Source organism: Aedes aegypti, chromosome 1 (assembly GCF_002204515.2).
Source record: "Aedes aegypti strain LVP_AGWG chromosome 1, AaegL5.0 Primary Assembly, whole genome shotgun sequence".
Lineage (NCBI taxonomy): Eukaryota > Metazoa > Arthropoda > Insecta > Diptera > Culicidae > Aedes > Aedes aegypti.
The window spans coordinates 38,348,098-38,368,798 of record NC_035107.1 but is presented as its reverse complement, the minus strand read 5'-3'; the positions used below and the strand labels follow the sequence as shown (position 1 = coordinate 38,368,798).

At 38.5% G+C, this 20,701-nt stretch overlaps 1 protein-coding gene across 10 annotated transcripts in view; it reads left to right on the top strand.

Annotated features, from left to right (window-relative positions):
* The window catches only part of LOC5578378, a 91,126-nt gene that overhangs the window by 60,657 nt on the left and 9,768 nt on the right, over window positions 1-20,701 (top strand). For 4 of the 10 annotated variants that reach the window (XM_021839448.1, XM_021839446.1, XM_021839445.1 and 1 more), the window contains exons 2-3: window positions 16,754-18,230; window positions 18,295-18,547. In XM_021839448.1, coding sequence (XP_021695140.1) covers window positions 17,145-18,230; window positions 18,295-18,547 — 1,339 coding nt within the window. In that variant the 5' untranslated portion in view covers window positions 16,754-17,144. Of the gene's footprint in view, window positions 1-16,485; window positions 18,231-18,294; window positions 18,548-20,701 lie in introns of all 10 variants that reach the window. The other 6 variants (XM_021839447.1, XM_021839444.1, XM_001663791.2 and 3 more) reach the window with 2 other exon arrangements.

Sequence of the window (20,701 nt, the reverse complement as noted above, 5' to 3'; positions counted from 1 at the left end):
GATTTGTACTTACAATACCTTTATTCTGGCAATGCACAATATGGTGATCTTCTCTCCTCTCTTCTTCAACTCCAGTCGTTCTGAATCGCATCATTTCTCATTCCTCCTTTTCCATTTCCAATGTTTGTATCTCGAGTTTTGGTCCTCATCTGAAGACTCCCCATCCGAAATTTCGCTCTCCTCATTTTTATAAATTTCATCTAGTTTCTTTTTAATCCTTTCCCTGTCTTTTGATAGCTCCTCCCAACTACTTCTATTCATATTCTGATACCTTTCAAAGTCCTGATCTAATGATTTCAGCCATGTTAAGGATGGTCTGCCTTCTTTCTTTTTATCAAATTTCAATTTGTATGCTAACTTCAGTGGATGGTTTTTTTCTCTTCGTCTTACATGACCAAAATAACTTATTCTTCCTACTCTAATTCTTCTGTTAATGGTTTTTCCGTCTAATAATTTTCTAGCATTGAATTTCAAGTCTTTTGGTTTTTTACAATATTGATAAATATTCCTGAGTATAAGTTTCTCATAATTACCTATTTTTAACCTGCTTTTCTTAGTCATAACAGACACTTTAGTTCCGTATAACAAGGACAGTGCTATCACGGTCTTATACATTAACTTTCCTAATTCCCAGCTTGGCTTGAAAGTTTTGCAAAATTCTACTATTATTCTCGATGATTTCACTGCACTCAAACACCTTTGTTTACATGTAAGTTTACGATTTAACGTTGCAGTCAAATATATTCCTAGGTAAGCTAAACTGTCGCTCACTTTGAATATCTTATTATTTAAAAGAATCTCCTTTGGGTGTTGAGCTTTATCATTTGGATATCTAATTAAAACTTGACTTTTGTCGCGATTAATTTCAAGGCCTACTTTTGCGAGTTGCAATTCTAATTCATGCAATATTTTCTCTAACTCCGCCTTCGTTCTAGCTATGATTAGAATGTCATCTGCAAACACTAGAATTAGTGGAAGAATCAATTGATTAATACCCATTAGTTTCAATTCTGGGATTTCTGCAACTACTCTTTTGAGAACATCTTGCATTAAATAATTAAAGAGTAATGGTGATAACGGACATCCTTGTTTAATTCCTTTCCCCCTCTTAACCTCAGCTGAATATTGATTCTCCCACATAATTCTAGTAACCTCATCTTTAACACAGCTCAGAACTCTATCTACTAATCTCGAAGGAACTCCTAAATCAATCAACACTTTTCCTATCGATTGTAGCTTCACATTATCAAATGCTTTACTAATATCTAACGCTAGAATAAAGAGATCCTGACCGGAGTTCCAGTATTCCTCCATCATTCTCCTAGCCACAAATATATGATCGTCTATTGACCTGTTTGCCGTGAATGCTGCCTGATGTAATCCGGGTTCACCTGCATATGCTCTTAACTGCTTTGCTATCCATTTTGCATATATCTTATACACTACATTACACAGCGAGATTCTTCTGAAGTGATCTGCTTCGGAAGCTCCTGACTTCTTAGGTATTGGTATCTGTGTTGATTTCTTCCATTCCTTCGGCATATCATTCCTTATGTAAACTGCTTTGATAATTTCTATTATTCTTTCTAAGGTTTCCTCATCTGCAGCTTTAATGTATTCGGCTACCACTCTATCTGATCCTGGAGATTTTCCATTACATGCTGAGAACAGAATACTTTTAATCTCATCATTTGTTGGAGGATTAGGCAATGGAGTGTAATCATGTTCAGCACAAAACTCTACTTCAGGTCCCTCACATGTCTTCAGTATATCTTCCCAAACTCTCGAGCTAATCATGGCTTTTTTCTGCTTTTTCCTCTTTACGAAGTCTTTCAAATAATTATACGTCTTCCTTACTCTCACTCCTGCATCATAATCATTGAGGTTCTTGAAAAAATCAGTAATTTCCTTTTCTCTATATATATCAGCTGATAGCTGATGTACTAAAACTATCAATATCACTTGTGAGTTATCAATATCACTTTGATTTGACAACCAGCAGCAGTGATGCGACATCGCACTCTAGATCATAATCACTGCAGAATGAGTACCCACGTGGTAATTATCGAAGCTATTGATGTTTTTCAGTGACCATCACATAGTTTCAGTCCGTCTGCAGCACTGTCAAAAATATCGTATCGATAAATTGCCATTTAGTTGCTTTATTAAAGGCTAAACTTAGCCCATCAGTGATATCCATAGTCTATCGCCATCAATATACTGGTGATGGAATGGGTAGCATGCTGTTAATGTGATATATAATAATTCTGTCGCAGTCGTCTTGTACAAATCAGCAAATTTTACGCGTTGATAGTGACTTCGAGCAACTCTGATTCTCACGAACACACAAATGGTTCCTAAAATTTTTAATGAAATCTTGTTTTTATTCCATAACACGAAAGAGCATGTTACTGCAACTGCTTTAGCATTTTTTCCCGCTCAAATAACGGCTATATCATGCTTAAACTTTAAATTGGGTTCATAAATGCACCTTGGCACTTTTGATCATGTTTGACGTTCGCTTAGTCGACAAAAACACCACAGGGGTTTTAGTTTTAACACTGGGGTTGTTCCTATCTGACATTTTGAAAGGCACACGGAAAACAAAGTGCACGCAAAATTTAAGTTTAAGCCAAGGGGTGTGACAAAATCTAAAAAAATGTTTTTTGGACTCAAACCAACGGAAAACATTAGAAAATTGAGTAAACATGTGTTATTGGCCTAAACTTAAGCGTTTGGTACTAAAATTGGGACAGGGCTTTACTGCCCATAAACGCATGTCAGTCCCATGTTTGCTGGATTTCCTATTCACATGGGACAAATTTGCGTTTATGGGCAGTTTAGGACCCTATTTTGGTTAAATTATAATAGGGCCTACCCAAGCAGCACAGTATGTTTCAACTCAAGAATATAATAATCTCTTGAAACTAATCAGAGTTGTCAATTGTTGAAAATATGACTTACAATTGCACTAAATAGCAACGGAAAAAGCGCAAGAGGCGGAGTCTGTTTGCAACATATTCAAGTAATATCGAAATTGCTTATTTGTTGCAAAATACTAAAAAGAAATTAAAACAAAAATATGAACGAGAATCAAACTTCCGACCTCAAGATCACCAATCTATCCTCTACTCACTATTCCACCAGCTCTTCGAACAGTTGCTTCGCCAATGCACTATAAAAGCAACCACATGGCCCTTTAATCAAATCTTGTTGCTTATAACATTACTGCACCCTTCGAAATTAGGCCACGCCTAAAATAATCTAAACTTTTTGCAAAAACTTCCGCGCAACAAGTGAGAAACACCTTTTAAACAAACAAACTGTTGCTACACCATGATTTCATTGTTCGATGATACGTTAGGTGCAACTCAACCATATTGCAACTGGATTGAAACAAACAAACTTCTAGCTGTCATACACGTAGTTAAGTGCAACATTCTCGCAACTGGGATGAATCTTCTTGAGTTGTGGGCATGGGAACGAAAATTGAACGCAAGTTGCGGATGCTTTAAATGAAAGTAATTTGAAACATAACATTAAAATCGGCATTTTGGAAGAAGTTTCAAGAATTTGTTTCAAAAGTTGCTGAAAACATCTGGATAAACTTGACTTTATTGCTATTTGCAAAGGACAGTTGCAGCAAATCTTGTCGTTTTAAAAATGTTGAACGTCAAACAAGGAGTGAAATGCATGTTCATTGAAACGGAAATGAAACTTTATGAGCATTGATATTGATATGCAACTGAACTAGAACCAGGTAAGTTTTAGTTGCTTTTATTGATACGCGATTGAAACTATTTTTGAAAAGCATCTCTTTGGAAGATGTTTCGTGTGCTACTTGGGTATCTTCTTCTTGCTGGCGTTACGTCCCATCTGGGACAGAGCCTGCTTCTCAGCTAGTGTTACTTCCATGTGTACTTCCACAGTTATTAATTGAGAGCTTTCTTTGCCGATTGACCATTTTTGCATGTGTATATCGTGTGGCAGGCACAAAGATACTCTATGCCCTGGGAAGTCGAGAAAATTTCCAACCCGAAAAGATCCTCGACCGGTGGGAATCGAACCCACTACCCTCAACTTGATCTTGCTGAATAGCTGCGCGTTTACCGCTACGGCTATCTGGACCCCTTAATAGGGCCTATCTAGTCATGGAATATCTAAAAGGGCCTAACTGAAAATTGCAATAAAAACCAGGTTAGCTCTTGTGTACATTTTTTTCTCATTTTTCCAGATATTTTACCGTTCTTTTGTATTTTCTCACATAATAATCGTTTACTATTATGCAACAGTTAGGCAAATAAGCTCAATTCTAGCGAAACATTTAAAAAGGGTCTGTCTAAAAAGCATAACCATCGAGAAACTCTCGATCAAAGATTCAGTATATTTCCAGTTATGCCCCTGCAGTTTGGCCCTTTATGTCAACATGGTTTCAGTTAGCCCCTTTTGCGATTAGTCGATTTTATCGAGCTGATTTGCACAATTCTTAAATGATATTAGACGATTATGTGAGAAAAGCACAAACAATGGGAAAATATCGGAAAATGGGGGAAAAAATGGAAAAATGTGCGCCACTCAGGTTTTGATGGCAATTTTTAGTTAGGTCCTGTTTTACTGGGTAATTACTGTCTTTATTGGGTAATAGGCATTTCATAAACAGATAGGTTCTTAAATTCTACCAAAATCGGTCATAAATATGCGCTTTACGAGTTTGTGAGAAAATGCAGAGATAATTTACGTACACTCAAATGCAGTGGAATCCACAAAACTACTATTTTTCACGTATTTGCCTACTAAAATTATTTTTTGCAAACAGAAATCTAAACATTATGCATTTTGAAACTATTTTCTAGTATTGTAATGACTTGATCGCGTTTAGAGTTTGAAAATGTGTTCAGTCCAGATTGATCACTGATTTGTGAATAAGCCAAATGTCTGCAGCGCCTAAAGAATATTAGTTTGTTTTAGTTTTTAGAAGTATTATCAGGCTATAAGCGACAAACTGCCGTTCTACGCATATTTCCACGGTCAATATGGTTTTCTTAGAACATGTGACAAGTAGCCGTATAAGGGCAGCAAAGGTTTGTATAAAAATAAGTTTTTGAAAGACAGAACTGTGCTTCTGGAGCACGTGTATTTTTCTTTACAGAAAATTTTAGAAGTCACAATCATCATCGCTTCCTTCGCCAAGATTCCAAGACAAAGAGAAGATGGGAAACTAAATGAGCGCTGGTGCTCTTAATACATGGTACACAAATACAGTTTTGTATTTGACATGGCTTTAGTCTTAATAATGCTCAAACGCAGCTGTAAAATGCATTTCAAACGCTTATCAAAATTGCGGATTAAGTTCGAAAAAACTAAAAAATATACATTTCGGACATAAACTTAATGTTCATCTCTAACTACAGGTCGGACTTGATTATCCGGAGTATCGACTTTTTTTCACTCTGGATAATCGAATCACTAAGAAAAAAAAATTGAAATCTTTGGTAAATGAACTTAAATATTATCTTTTTTCGTTATTTTATTTATATGATGCGGTGGAGTAGTCAAATTTTTTTTTCTAGGAACAGTAGGGGACTTAACAAGAAAAATTTTTTTTTGACCAGCATACACAAAAAACACTTTTTTAAACCCCTCTTTTCTTTAATACGTTCTAAACTGCAAAACCATACATATTGTATATTGCAATACCAAATTATTTCAGATGTATGCATAAAAATTGAAAAACAAGAACATCAAAAAACAAATTCCGGGTAATCGAGTCTAAAATTCCGGATAATCGAGTCCTCGGATAATCGAGTCTCCGGATAATCGAGTCCGACCTGTATCTACTTTTTAAATATTTTATGCATGAACACAGGATTATGTATGAAAAATAGTCATTAAAGACTTAATTTATTTTTTAGTGTGCTTAGATATTGATAAGAATAATGAACAATCGATTTTGTCTACATTTTGCAATTAGGCCTTTTTAAAATGTTTCGCTAGAATTACCGACTAATCACAACAGGGCCTAACTCAGGGTGTCCATCCATCCGGGAAATCCGGGAAAACCGGGAAAACCCCGGGAATTACAAAAGACCGGGAAAAATACGGGAAATACCCGGGAATTCAAAGAACACCCCGGGAAACATGTATTTCAAACATAAGACTATCGGTTTCTTCAAATTTCAAGCACGAATTCAAGGCGAATTTTTTCCCAGAAGGTGCACTAGTCTTCCCACTATCACTATCTTTTGGTGGTTTGGTAAGATAGATAGTTTAGTGGTTTGGTAAGATAGTCAACAATTAAGATCTATTAAACATTTGTAGTAGGGTATTTAGTGATTCATGTCAAAAAATTTTGTTTGATTTCCATTCAAATTCATGGCAAATTTTTAATGAAATCTTTGCTGGAATCTTAACGGGAATCGAATCGATAATTGACCAGTTCCTTGAAAGATTTTTCTGAAAGATCATTGAAATTGTTATATACAGATTGCTAATAAGGTTTGTAGTGGATTCTAGAAAAGATCCTTGAATGATTCTGCTTAAAGTTTCTAGTAGATTCGTAGTTGTTAATGAAAATCCAAGCGAAAAAAAATACATGGCCTGTTTCTTGAGAAATCTTTTGTAATCCTGGACAGATTAATGAAAAGTTCCGTTTGGCGGATTTCTAGGATTATTTATAAAATTGATTTTTGATTAAGCCTTTTCTGGATTAGGTTAGTTTGACTATGACACAGTTCTTATGAGGCGGTAGCGAGTCACTTTTTTCGTTCTGATCACTAAAACGCCACTATTTGCAACAATTCACCTTTATTTTCAAAGAAATGATCACTAAAGTTACTATTTTTATTATTTATTGATAAATCAACTATAGTCATTGATAGCTACGCTTCATAAACCTAAACAGCAGAATCGTGATGTTTTACTGCTTTTTAATATTCTAATGAAAACATTTTTTTTATCAGTACATATATCAAAGTGTCTGGAGAGGTGAATAGTACACACACATTTCTGATAGAATATCTGGAATTCATTTGCTGGGTTTTGTGACAAAAATATTCATAAAGTTTTAAAATGTCAGCCTAATCCCTGACAGACCAGATGAGAAATCTAGGGAGATCTTTGGCCTATCTTTTTGAGAAAACTCAACTAAGAAGCCTGAAACAACTCTGAAATTTCAACCAATATTTGTTTTATCGTATTTGTAAGAAACTTGTTCAGGAATTATTACTATAATAATTTACCTAGAAGATAGATTAGTAATTTATTAAAAAAAAAATAGATTCAAAACTTGTACAAAAAAATCAGCAAATCCGCCAGGCATTCAATAGTGGATCAAGCCTACCTTTTTATTTCTACCACTCCGAACGACTACTTTTATTCCAAATACTCGCTTTGGAATAGAAATATTCATTGTTGCATAGGCTAATTGTTTTGAAATTAGTTAAAAATAAGAGTTATTTATTAGTCCTTGACGCTTTACTAGCAGCTTCATTTTTTTTTACAAAAAAATATTCACATCGCGATAACCTTTTCGTTTTTCAATATTTTTGCATCATTTTTCAACAAGTTTAAAAAAAAACTCTTCTACTTTTAAAATCTGTGTCGATTTTAATCATGTTTCTTGCAAAAATATTGAAAAACAAAGAAGTTATAACAATTTGAGTATTTTTCTGTGGTAAAAAGTTGAAGCTGCTGGTAGAGGCGTTGATGATATGGTTGTTTTGGATACTTACAAGTATAGAAAAATATCTAGTGAAGATTATCTCTAATTATTATAGCCAAGATTATAGCCTAATAAATACATCATTCAGTTTTTCTCGAGTTCATCGAAAACAAAAAAGGCTAGGATAAGGCTACCTTGTGAGTGAGTAAAGGTTAAGTTTGAATTTATTTTTACTGGTATTTTTCCTCTTCTATTTTAAATTCTCGATTCTTCCGAAAATTCCACAAGAATGTTAAGGAGTTTATCTGCAATTTTTCTGCTAAATAATCTTCCTTTATCATCGTAAACTTACTCCTGAACTCTTCCTTAGATCCCCCAAAAAAATTATTTTCTGGAAATTTGTTCCACAATTACGGCATGTAAACCAGTTTTAATGAACAAATTTTGCCAGCATTTATTTCTATTTGTATTTTGTATTTGAATTTTGTATTTCCAGGAAATTTTCTCTACTGATTGGAAATTTAAAGTTGTTGCGTATGCTTAGCTCTGCGACCTAGCTTTTATGCGCACTGTACAAGATTTACCATTATTTATTGAACGTCCGGGAAAAATCCGGGAATTGGAAAACTGATTTTCAATGGACACCCTGCTAACTGGAACCTTGTTTATCCAAAGGGCCTAACTGCTGGGGCCTAACTGGTTTGGAGACTGGTAATAGACTGCCCATACTCGCATAATAGTCCCATATAATATGGTATTTCCTATATAAATGGGACTGTTATGCGAGTATGGGCAGTAGGCTGTCATAAGTATCGAACGCAATTATAAAATTTGTTCAATAGTGATTGGGTTTGAAATAATATTAACGGAAGTGATACAGAACCTTTGCTTGAACTTGAGTCGAATTCTTTAAATTAGGTTTAAGCCTTTGCAATAGAGTAAATCTAAATCCAGAAATTCTTCAATAAAAAGTGTTATTTTTCCAGAAATTCTGACGAGAATTCTGTCAAAATTTGTACTACAAACTGTAATTGTACACCATCTCTCTGCATTTTATAAGTCCGTCTAAGTGCTGTTTTCATCTTTCAAGTACTTGATTTTAAATTATATAGGTCACGTGATGATGAATTTAGTTAACACGAAAGCATGATGAATTTAGTTAACACGAAAACTTTTGCGCGAAGATTTCTGATTTGACTTATTGGTTATTGGAAGGTGTCATGTTCAAACTTCTTTTGTCTGGTCTCCATTTGGGTATTCCTAAAATTCCGGGGAACGAATTGGTCATCTCCGAGCTTGAGATTTTAAGTTTTGCTCTAATGGGAGATAGCCATTATATGATGTAACATGCTGTTTGCTAAGCAAACAGTAAGATGATATTTGAACAATCTTACTTTACCGAGCTCCATAGGAACCATAGTGCAATGTTTTGCATTCATAAGAAACTAAGACTCAATGAAATAGTTACTAGAAATTTCGATGATGGAAAAATACAATTTATTTTTACGATCACATGTATCCGTGGCCCCTGTCGTCATTTGAATAATTTTGCATACATAGCTACATGCATAGTGAAAAACACGTGCCGCCCTGTGACATTTCCAAGATGTGCCACCATAACTACGAACATTGCTGACCTCGTCGAATACGTAAAAGAAAAAATGATGAAACCTTCCATTTCCATCCAAACAAATGCAGAAGCTCTAACCACCGCCCGACCAGACGACAAAAGTTTAATTTCTTTATTCAATCTCTTTTATTTTTCTCGTCCCAAGCCGAAAAGCTTTCTCCGACTCACGTTGATTTTTTCTTTCTTGTTGGCAAACGAAGAATGTGAGACGGGGGGTACTTTCTCGCAAAAATCCAACGCTACCAGGTCGGTATCGTGTTCTTGTTGTGATCCTTTTTTCCCCTGACTCGCCTTAAAAGAGAACCTGCCTCAACAAAGAAATGTCTGTACCGACACCACCGGTTGCTGCACACTTCCATTTCCTTTTCTTCCACCGAAATGCGACTCACGAAATCCTTCCTTTCCCGAAGGTGCACTTATTGCGCTTTCGTCATGCCGAAAAACTACTTTCTCCAGAGACGACGACAACGACGTAGCTTCTTCAGGGCAACATCTGCGGACATGATTTTGTCTCAGCAGTGTTGGCCTACTTTCGGAATCCTTTTCCTAAATGAAAAAGTTCTTCGTTTTAGCCTAGCGCCAACAAAATTTAATTCATTTAAATTCAAATGCTTCTTGAACTGAAAAAATGGTTTGGTTCAAACACCATGAGATAAGAGATCTGACAAGGTCGAATTGGCTTCGATTATGATGCCTCTCTATACCTAGACTTGACACGGTACTGGCTGGTGCTGATAACGATACCGGTTGCTAGAGTGCGAAAACTGTAATGACGTATTCATACACGCGACACTGACTTCATTGGATGGACTGTAGATTGGCTAGTGGGAAGGTCTGGAGTTTGTGCTGGCCACACGACGATATGGGTGGTAATTGTGCTCTGTATCCTAATCTGCAGGTATCCAGACATTCGGTCAATTGTCTGGAAACGTGAGTATTCAATTGTGCGTCACTACATGGCGAGAATTACGTAAATTGCGAGAGATGAATTGCGGACCAGGTAGAGATATGTACGTCCTCTTTGGTTCAATATTTATTGTGTGTGTTTGTTATGGTCATAAAAATATTGTCTGTGGCGGATGGGATTTTTGCTGTGTTTCTCCTGTTAGCCATAGAACCAGCCTACAGTGACTGTATGGAGCGAAGTTTCAAATCTAAGCTTCGTTCGTTCCAAGGTTTAGGAATCGATAGGTTTTGTTTAACAAAAAAAATGTAACTCTAGATCTATTAAAGTAGGACATGCATGAATTCAGTAGGTGCGTATGTGGTCCGTATAGATAATCTAAGCTGGCTTGCTTTTCTGAGAAACAAGTTATCGATAATTGATTACTATATTTAATAACGAACAATATACGAATGCAGACAAGGTAACCTTGTTTAAAGAAGCCCACAGATAACTCTTTGTGACCTCAGTTTTGTCACCTCGATGAATATGTACAGCTGATAATTTAAAAGTCGACAGTGAGCATTTCAAGTGGCCAAATCTAGTAACAATTTTCGATTGATTGTGATTTTAAAGTTCGATTGTTGGCTTGAAATGTATCTTACAGACATACGATTATAAGATTTACAACAAGGTAGTGGCTCATAGAACACTAATCTGATAAGCCATCTAACTTATGCTTATCCTTCCTGCGAATCGGGTGAGGTGAGAAGAGTCGACTCACGTCATATGAGGTGAAAATCACCTCGTCAGTCACACAACTAGCAAAATAAGCCTGAGAAGTGCGTTTAGTGCTTGCCCACAACATTGTATTAAGGGGATTAGAAGCTTATTACAAATGTATACTTACCTTGATATCTTGATGGCTACAGCGTAGCGTCACGCCATTTCCGGGCGTATTGTAGAGCTCCATCTTCGTCGGTCTTGGGCGAAACTTCTCCAGTTGCCCCGAACGTTTAGGGTCGCCAGGTCCTCTTCCACTGCGTACAGCCAGCGTATTCGTGGTCTTCCCCAAAGCCGCCGACCTCTACCTGGTTCCCTGCTGAATATTATTTTCGCAATTCTTTCTTCCGACATTCGCACTAAGTGACCAGCCCACTGAAGTCTGCCATATTTTACACGATTGATTATATTCGCATCTTTGTACACTTGATACAACTCGTGATTCATGCGTCTGCGCCACACACCATTTTCGAGTTTCCCACCGAGTATTGTCCGCAGCACTTTACGTTCAAAAACACCGAGAGCTTTCCGGTCTGACTCTTTCAACGTCCACGCTTCGTGCCCGTAGAGAGCCACCGCTAGAATCAATGTTTTATACAGGGCGAATTTTGTTTCCGTTTGTAAGCTGCGGGACCTAAGCTGGTTACGTAGTCCGTAAAAAGCCCTATTCGCAGCCGCAACACGTCTTTTCTCTTTGCGGGAAACGTCGTTGTCACATGTTACAAGTGTTCCAAGATAAACAAATTCTTCAACAACTTCAAACACATCCCCATCAAACACTACCTCGGCACCTACACCACCATGCCTGACTCTATCTCTACCTGCAATCATGTACTTCGTTTTGGTAGAATTAATAGTCGGGCCTATCCTCGCTGTCTCCCTCTTCAGAGGCACGAAGGCCTCTTCCACTGACCTGCGATCAATTCCAATTAGGTCTATATCGTCCGCAAAGCCAAGGAGCATGTGCGACCTTGTGATAATAGTGCCATTTCTCTGCACGCCAGATCTCCTAATAGCACCCTCCAGTTCAATGTTGAACAGTAAATTCGAAAGTGCGTCTCTCTGCTTCAATCCGTCTAACGTCACGAACGAGGTTGACACCTCGTCTGCGATCCGAACACTTGATTTAGAACCATCCAGCGTAGCACGTATCAGCCTAATTAGTTTCGCCGGAAAACCATTTTCAGACATTATCTGCCAAAGCTCATTTCTTTTCACCGAGTCGTACGCCGCCTTGAAATCAATAAACAGATGGTGAGTCTGCAAGTTATACTCCTGGAATTTGTCTAGGATCATTCGCAGGCTAAGGGATCGTTAAAATATTACCAAGGCTGGTAGCGAGTCACTTTTTAGTGACTTGGTCACTTTTTTGAGGCAAGTCACTTGAAAGTCTCTTTTTTGAAGCCATTTCAACTAAAGTCACTTTTTTCGTCAATAAGTCACTTTTTTCAACTATTTTGAGCTAATTTTTCGGGAGAAAATTTTGAATCGGCCTTCTTGATTGAGGCTAAGTTTTAAGTTAACAGGGTGTCTACTACCTAAAAAATCCTGAAAAACCTTGAATTATCAGGGAATTTTATTCAACCTGGAAAAACCCTGGAATTATCAGAGGATTTCGGCTATACGCAGGAAAAAAAACTTCGAACCAGTAATTATTATGGCAGAATATGTCCTTTTTGTAACACAACATTTCTTCAATAAAAAAAAATTCGGCTGCGCCGCTGTTACAACTCGAGGTGTTCAGTCAATTCACTTTAAATTATTTTTAATATTCAGAATAACTTGTTTAAATAAGGAAGTAGGACTTAGGATTGCTAAAATGGGAAAGGCAAATACGATTCCCAGTTTTAGTTGGGTATCTTTCATGAGCATATGAAATAAACAATATTTGTAGGACAAGATTAAAGCTAGTAAAACTAGTATATTTTCAGGTAAGCAGATCTTTTTTAAAGGCTTGGATACTATTTCAATGCATATCTCTAAAAAGTGTTTATTTTTAGTTAAGGTCTGTAAAGACATTATAATCATTATGGTATCTAAAGTCATTTTTTTGCCATAACACTCTCTTTCCCATGGTAGCTCCAGAGCTTAATTATTTTTGACGAACTTGAGGCAAACTGAACCAGAGGAATACTATGCATTAGTTTCTACAGTCAACTCTTCATAACTCGATATTGAAGGGGCCATCGAGTAAGGGAGGTATCGAATTATGGAACACAAAACCAGTGCAAATGCGATCCGAGGGACCATCGCAGTAGCCATGAAAACCAACTTTTACTGTGGTTCTCTAACTCGATATCGAGATACGAAATATCGAGTAAGGGAGAGTTAACAGTAGATTATGATTCTATACTTACCAAATCAATCCAAATGTCAACTAACTTTTTTAATAGTAAAACTATTGGTAAGCATTCAGTTTACTATTGTAAAACAACCAACAAATTTTAAACTGATTTTGAAAAAAGTAGACCCTTTGAAATATTGTTTTTTGAATTACCTTTTCTAAAAACGCTTTTTCATAAAGAAACTGTCGATTAAAGTCGTCGGAAATGGATGGTTAATATGCTTGCAATGAATTCTGGTGCAACATTCTAGAGGCTCCAAGAAACCTTCAGAGACTATTACGTAACTATTTATCCAGAGATTCCTTCTGTAATACTTACAAGAACTCCACCAGGAATGCCACCAGCAATTTTTCAATAGAAGCTCAGAGGAATTTCTTCTCAATTTTATACTAAAAATTTTAGAGCATTCCAACGCTACTACCTCCAGTAATTTTCACAGAGATTACTCTGAAGAAAAAATCTCAGTATTTCCTCCAGATCACTGATTATTTCACAGATTTCTTCAATCGCTACTTCTAGGATTCTTCCCGAATGCCCTACAGAAGTTTTTACCCAAAGGTTTATTATAGAGTTTTCGAAAAAAAAAATCGACATTTTTACAAGAAACCCCACAATAACTCCTACGCATTTTTCATTTAATCCAGGCCTTTTATAAGGATTCTCTCAAAAATTCATCCATAATTACTCTCCGGAATTTCTCAAAACTTACTTAAGGTATTATTGGATAAAATCTTTTCCAAGAATTGCTCGATGAATTGCATTTGGGATTCCTCATTAGATTCCTCTAGAAATTTGTACAGCATTTCTTCAAAATATTATTACTGCGGCTCAAACACTTCACTGATATTTTTTCAAATACAAGACCTGCATAGATTCTTTAAAATTTCATTCAAGGTTCCACACTAGTTAATACTACAGTAATTATTACAGTTATTGCTCCGACCATTGATGGGTTAATATGCTTTTATTATCATAGCAATTTATCAAGAAATATATTCATCAAGAATTCGAGAGATCTTTCAGTTATCCTTGTAGGTATTCATCATTATAACTCACACAAGTTTCATCAGAAATTACACTAGGATTTTTTTTAGAAATTCCTCGTAAATGTTTCAAAATTTCTCACACAAAATATGACTTTTTTTAATATTATTTTTTTTCGTTCGTGGTTTTTCTTTATAAAAAACAGATTGAATAATAAAGGTATATAATTTACGGCAAAACGAAAAGTTACTTGTCGTAATTTCACGAGGAAGTCTTAGAATGTGAATACCTTCCATTAAACTTACTGATGGAAAATTTCTTCCTTAGTCGGCGTTTAAAGGACGCGATTTAAGCAGTATTCCAATCAAATTCGATCTTCTGTCATCATTTTTTATTTGAAATATCGATTAATGCATAAAAATATTGACCTTATTAGGTAGAAGAGCTGGAGTTTAAATGGAAATGTGAAATGACAGTATACTAGAATTTAAATAAAATTGATTACGGCTTGCTTTTCAAGTCACTTTTAGTCACTTTTTCGAGAATAGAAAGTCACTTTTTAGTCACTTATTTTTCAAATTTGGACACTAAAATAACTTTTTTCGGTACCAATTCTTGCTACCAGCCCTGAATATTACGTAGCGCAACAGGGGGAGGGAGGGGGTCTAGCATAGTGTTACGGTCCATACAAAAATTCAAAATTTTCCATACAAAAGTCGTTCCGTGGGGGAGGGAGGGGGTCTAAAATTGTCCAATTTTACGTTACGTTATATTTGAATGAACCCTTAACATCTGGTCCGTGGTCGAACGGCCCCCAACGAAAACCAGCTTGGTATTCGCCGACGAAGGACTCCTCGAGCGGTCGCAGTCTGTTAAACACAGAATTTTGTACGCCGAATTCAGTAGGGTAATTCCTCTGTAATTGGCACGCTCCAGTCTGTGCCCTTTCTTGTAGATAGGGCGGATGAGGCCATCCAACCAGCCGGCGGGCAATTCTTCGTCCTCCTATACCTTCAGAAGTACTCGGTAGATCGACTGGTAAAGTTGCTCGCTTCCGTGCTTGAGAAGCTCGACCGGGATCTTGTCCTTCCCAGCAGCCTTACAGTTCTTCAGCTCGCTGATAGCTTTTTTAACCTCTCCTATGGTCAGTGGGTCCACAGCTTGATCGTCGTCATCTATGTTCATCCTGTTCCTCGCTACATTTCCATTTCCATGCTCCTTTCACCTGGCAGCCACCGCCGTTTTATCGGTCAGCAAATTTCCTTCTCGATCATTGCACATGGCGTGCACTGGTACGGTATTGTGCCGCGCACCATTGATCGTTGCATAGAATCTCCGCATATCATTCCGGTTCATGCTTTCTTGAGCGTCAGCTACCACACTTTCTTCGTGCTGCCTTTTCTTTCTGCGGTGGATTCGCTTTTCGTCGGTTCTCGCTGCCCTGTACCGCTCTCTGTTCTGTCGGGTACCGACCACAAGCATACGGCTTCTGGCGACATTCTTCATGTCTGTCACTCTCTGGCACTCTTCATCGAACCAGTCGTTTCGTCTACGTCGTTGACCAGTGCCGATCACTTCCCACGCCGTTCTTGTCACAGCTTCGTGGATAGGGTCCCACAGGCTGTCGACGTCTCCAGCAACGTTGATTCTTCCCAACTGCTCGTCTAGTTGCTGACGGTATTGCGCAGCTACCCCATCAGTCGACAAGCGTTGTATATTGAAACGCAGCGTTCTGTTTGTTGTGGAATTCGTGACGCTGGATAACCGCGCCCGAATTTTAGCTACAACGAGATAATGATCCGAGTCGATATTAGGGCCTCGGAAGGTCCTGACATCCATAACATCTGAGAAATGTCGCCCAGCAACCAGCACGTGGTCTATTTGGGAGCAGGTGTCGTAATGTGTATTTGCGGATATTCTTTCGTGCGAAGTAGGTACTGCTGATTGCCATCCCCCATTACAAATGTATACAAGAAATAATATCGTTTGTTATCTCAGAGTACCTAGTATAGTTTGAACACTTTTCAGGTACACTCCATGAAATTATCATTTAAAAATTAAGGACAAGCAAAAGTTTTACAAATTTATTTTAGTTTTACCGAAAACGTTCACTATCTTTACACAATAACTCATCTTCACCTATTACTTTGTTTTCGCCCAAATAAATTAACTCAACTCCTTTTTTCTTCTTATTCCTCAGCCTGTGAGCCCGGTGTGTCAGTCGCATCAACAGAAGCAGCGCCCATCCAGAGCAGCCACAGCGGCAGCAGCGCCATCGAAATAACACCTTGCATCAGCAACAGCTTCAGGCCGGATCGCCAGGCAACAGCATCCAATCCACCACCACCACACATCTAGAGACCCCGATAGCGAGCAAAAGAGCGAGCGCTCCTGATGACACACAGAAATATCGGGAAAATTCGCTAACCCTATAGCTCATAGTTTGATCTATGGATTTTCCTTTCTAGCAGTAGCAGCAACGAGTCGCCTTTACATTTTCCATTCATTGCATTATTGGTTGTTACATGGTGAAAAATAACCCACTGAATAGTGTAGTGTAGGACAAAGAGAAGTGAGTGTATGCATAAGAGTACGCAGGCTAAAATAAATCACAGTGCTAACTCGATACACAGTGTTCTGTTGTGAATAATCAGTTGTCGATTCGTATGTGTATGAAGTTCTGAATACAAGAAAAGTAGGAAAAAGCGACCCGCAAACTCTAGCGGATCGTGGAAGACTTATAGACGAAGAAAAGTGATTGTAGCAGAAAAGAAAGAAGCGAAAGAAGAAAACGCAAGAGTGAGAGTGAGGGAGGAAGTAACGAAAAAATACTAGCCGCTCGGAAGAGCACCCATATTTATGTATTGCAGTAACCAGAGTAGTATGGCTACTCTGTTACAGCAGAAGAGTTTTATGAAAAATTTGACCAATGGAACAAACAACGTGGTGGTCGTAAATGGCACCAACGAGAACCAAACGACGACAATGGTGGCGGCCGCGGCTACCACAATGGCCACCGTTCCTGGCAGTGCCAGCCGGATGCTACTGCCACACGAGACGACCACCCTAATCCATCAGCAACCGTTGATTCATCAGCAAACAACCATCAACAATTCGTTCACCTCGACGCATTCGCCTGCCTCTAGCTCGATCAGTTTAAACTCGAGCAGCTTCAATAGCCAATTTATCAGTCATCTCCAGAGCAATCATCATCTGTCGTCGCAGCAGTTATTCGGCAGCAACAGTAGTCATCAGCATATTGTGACCACGACTGCCACACCCACCACTTCCTTTCAAAGTCAGTTCAACAATGCCTACGTAGACGTCAATGCAATATTTCGTCCAGCAGCATCACCCACCACCACTAGCACCGCTACAATGCAGCAAACCTTTTCGTCAACTCATCATCCGCTGCCACATATAACGAATAACAATAGCAGCTCCTTAGTGTATATAAATGGGACCCAACACAGCTCGGCGACCGTGCTGACAAAGTCGTTGTCGTCAGAACTTCATTCTCATCATCAACAGACTGTATCCGAGAGCCAGACTGCCAATACCACCGATTCCGCACGGTCCACAGCGGCTTCCGACGGATACGGTGAATGTGGAAACGGGACAGATGAACAACCTGCCACTGCCACTGATGCGACGGATGGAGGAAGCCTCGATGCAAAATCCGGTGCCGTCGTTCCCGCCAGCGAAAAGGAAGATGACCAAGAGCAGGAAGCGGAACCCGAGATCGACATTGTCATCAACAATGTGGTCTGCTCGTTCAGCGTGCGCTGTCATCTGAACCTCCGTGATATCGCACTCAAAGGTTTCAACGTGGAATTCCGTCGCGAGAACGGAATGGTGACGATGAAACTGCGGCGTCCATACACGACCGCGTCCATATGGTCCTCGGGCAAAATTACCTGCACTGGTGCTACATCGGAAGATCAGGTAACTTTATCTCCCGCAACAGATTTGCATCAGACCCCTTGACCGATTTCCTTCTCCATTTTAGGCAAAGGTTGCGGCCCGGCGTTACTCGCGTTGCCTTCAGAAACTAGGTTTTAATGTTAGGTTTAGGAATTTCCGAATCGTGAACGTGCTGGGGACGTGCAGTATGCCGTGGGGCATCATGATCGTCAACTTCTCCGAAAAGTACAAGAAGGATGCCAGCTACGAGCCGGAACTGCACCCGGGTGTCACGTACAAACTGTACAACCCGAAAGCGACGCTGAAGATCTTCTCCACCGGCAGCATCACAGTGACGGGTAAGTGCAGAGAATCCTGGGGGGATGGGGTTTGGATATAAGGTTGTATCGCAACATCTAGGTGTTTGTCGAAGTATTGTTAGAAGTAAATAGTCAAACTATGGAAAAACGTTTCTTTCTGTATTATTGACGAGGTCGTTAGTAGATAGCCAATTGAATGCTTGACGATAGGATTTATTTTCTGGTGTAGCTTATGTAGATTCCTCCAGAAATTGTCTAATGTTTTCTATCAGAACTTATGGTGAACTTTTCTTAGGCTCATTGTTAAATTTCTCGAAATGCTTAGCAGATTCCATTCAATTTTTTTGACAGATGCTTTGCGGGGTCCTTTGCAAAGTCATGATCAAGTGCTTCTGTGCATTTCTCTTAAAAACGCTGCAGATTTTCAAAAAAAAAAACTACGCTCACGTTATTTGGGGAAATTTTGGCACGAATCTTTCCAAATTTTTGACGAGTTCTTTGTAGAGTACTTGGGGAGCCTGTGAACCATGTTTTAGGCTCGATTCCAAGCAAGATTTTTGGCGGATTTTTAATGATAAACACTCAGCGGATCGCTCAAGAAATTTTGAAAGGACTTCAGACACCATCCTTGGAAATGTCTCACGAGATTTTAAGTTGAAGAGACTCGAAAGCTTATCTCTAGGAACTTGGAATATTATCTATATAAGCTTAGAAACTTCTCCCAAAAAAACTTGGGAAGTATCTCTCCTCTAAAAGCTTGGGAAAGTAGCTTGGGAAGCTCCTCCCAAGAAGAAGATTACGAAGTTCCTCCTATAAAGAAGCTTGGGAAGTGTCTCTCCAGAAGACGCTTTGGAAGTATCGCAGAATTAGCTTTGAAAGAATCTCCCCAGAAGCAGAAGAGTCTTGAAAAAAAAATCTCCGCAGAAAGAAGCTTGGAAAGCTTCTCCACAGAAGAAACGTGAGAAGTTTCTTCACAGCAAAAGCTATAGAAGCGTTTCCCCCAGAATAAGCTTGGAAAGCAGCTTCTCTCTAGAAGGTAGTTTCTCTCCAGATACTTGGAAGCTTCTCTTAAAGAAGCTTAGAAACTTTACTCCGTCAGCTTGAAAGCTTCTTTCCAGAAACTTCTTCCCGAGTGTAGCTTGGGAACCATCTCCCCAATAGAAGCTTGGAAAGTTTCTCTCCAGAAGTAGCTTGGGAAGCTTGTCTCAAGAAGAAGCTTTAAAACCTCCTCCTCAGAAGAATCTTTAGAAGTTTCTATCCAGAAAAAACTTGAAATGCTTCTCCCAAGAAGCAGCTTTAGAAGCTTCTTCTTATTTTTCTGAGAACAAACTTCCCAAAGTTCTTCTGAGAAGATGCTTACCAAGCTTCTTCTGGAAAGAAGCTTACCAAGCTTCTTCTGGAAAGAAGCTTCCCAGGCTTCTTCTGTGGAGGAGCTTCCTAAGCTTCTTATGTGGAGGAGCGCTAAGTTTCTTCTGTGGAGGAGCTTCCCAAGCTTTTTCTATGGAAGAGCTTCCTAAACTTCTTTTATGGAGAAGCTAGGGAGAAGCTTCCCAAGCTGCTTCTTGGGAAAAACTTTCCAATGTGCTTTTTGGGAGAAGCTGTCCAAGCTTTTTCTTGGGAGAAGCTTATCATGTTTCTTCTGGTGAGATACTTACCATACTCCCTCTAGGGAAAAGCTTTCAAGCTTCTGGAGACTGAATGCAATCTTCAATTGCTACAACAAGTGCTCTATATGTTTAGCTTAAGTTGATTAAGCAGGTGAATGAAATTGATTTGCAAATATTCTGAACTACCACGCTAAATAACATGTTATATGTTGCTGAAAAGGTAAAAAAAGCGTAATTTAGTTTTATAAAATTGAGATGATAGTTTTGGAGAGCAGTCTCTCTCTAGAGGCCTTTGAGCTTATAAGAGAAGTTTCTAAGCTTCTAGAGAGAAGCTTCTATGGTTAACCACTGTACCGGCAGCTTCATTTTTTACCGCTGAAAAAATTTCAAATCGCGAAATCTTTTTTGTTTCTTCATATTTTTGCACCATTCTTTCACAAGTTCTTGAAAAACTTTTCTTGTTTCAGAATATGTGTCGATATTGATAATTTGTCGTCTAGATCCAGGGATATTCCAAAATTCTTTGGGGGACCGACGCGTAGCCATAACCCACGTAAACATCTCAGGCTACAGCATTTTTATATTA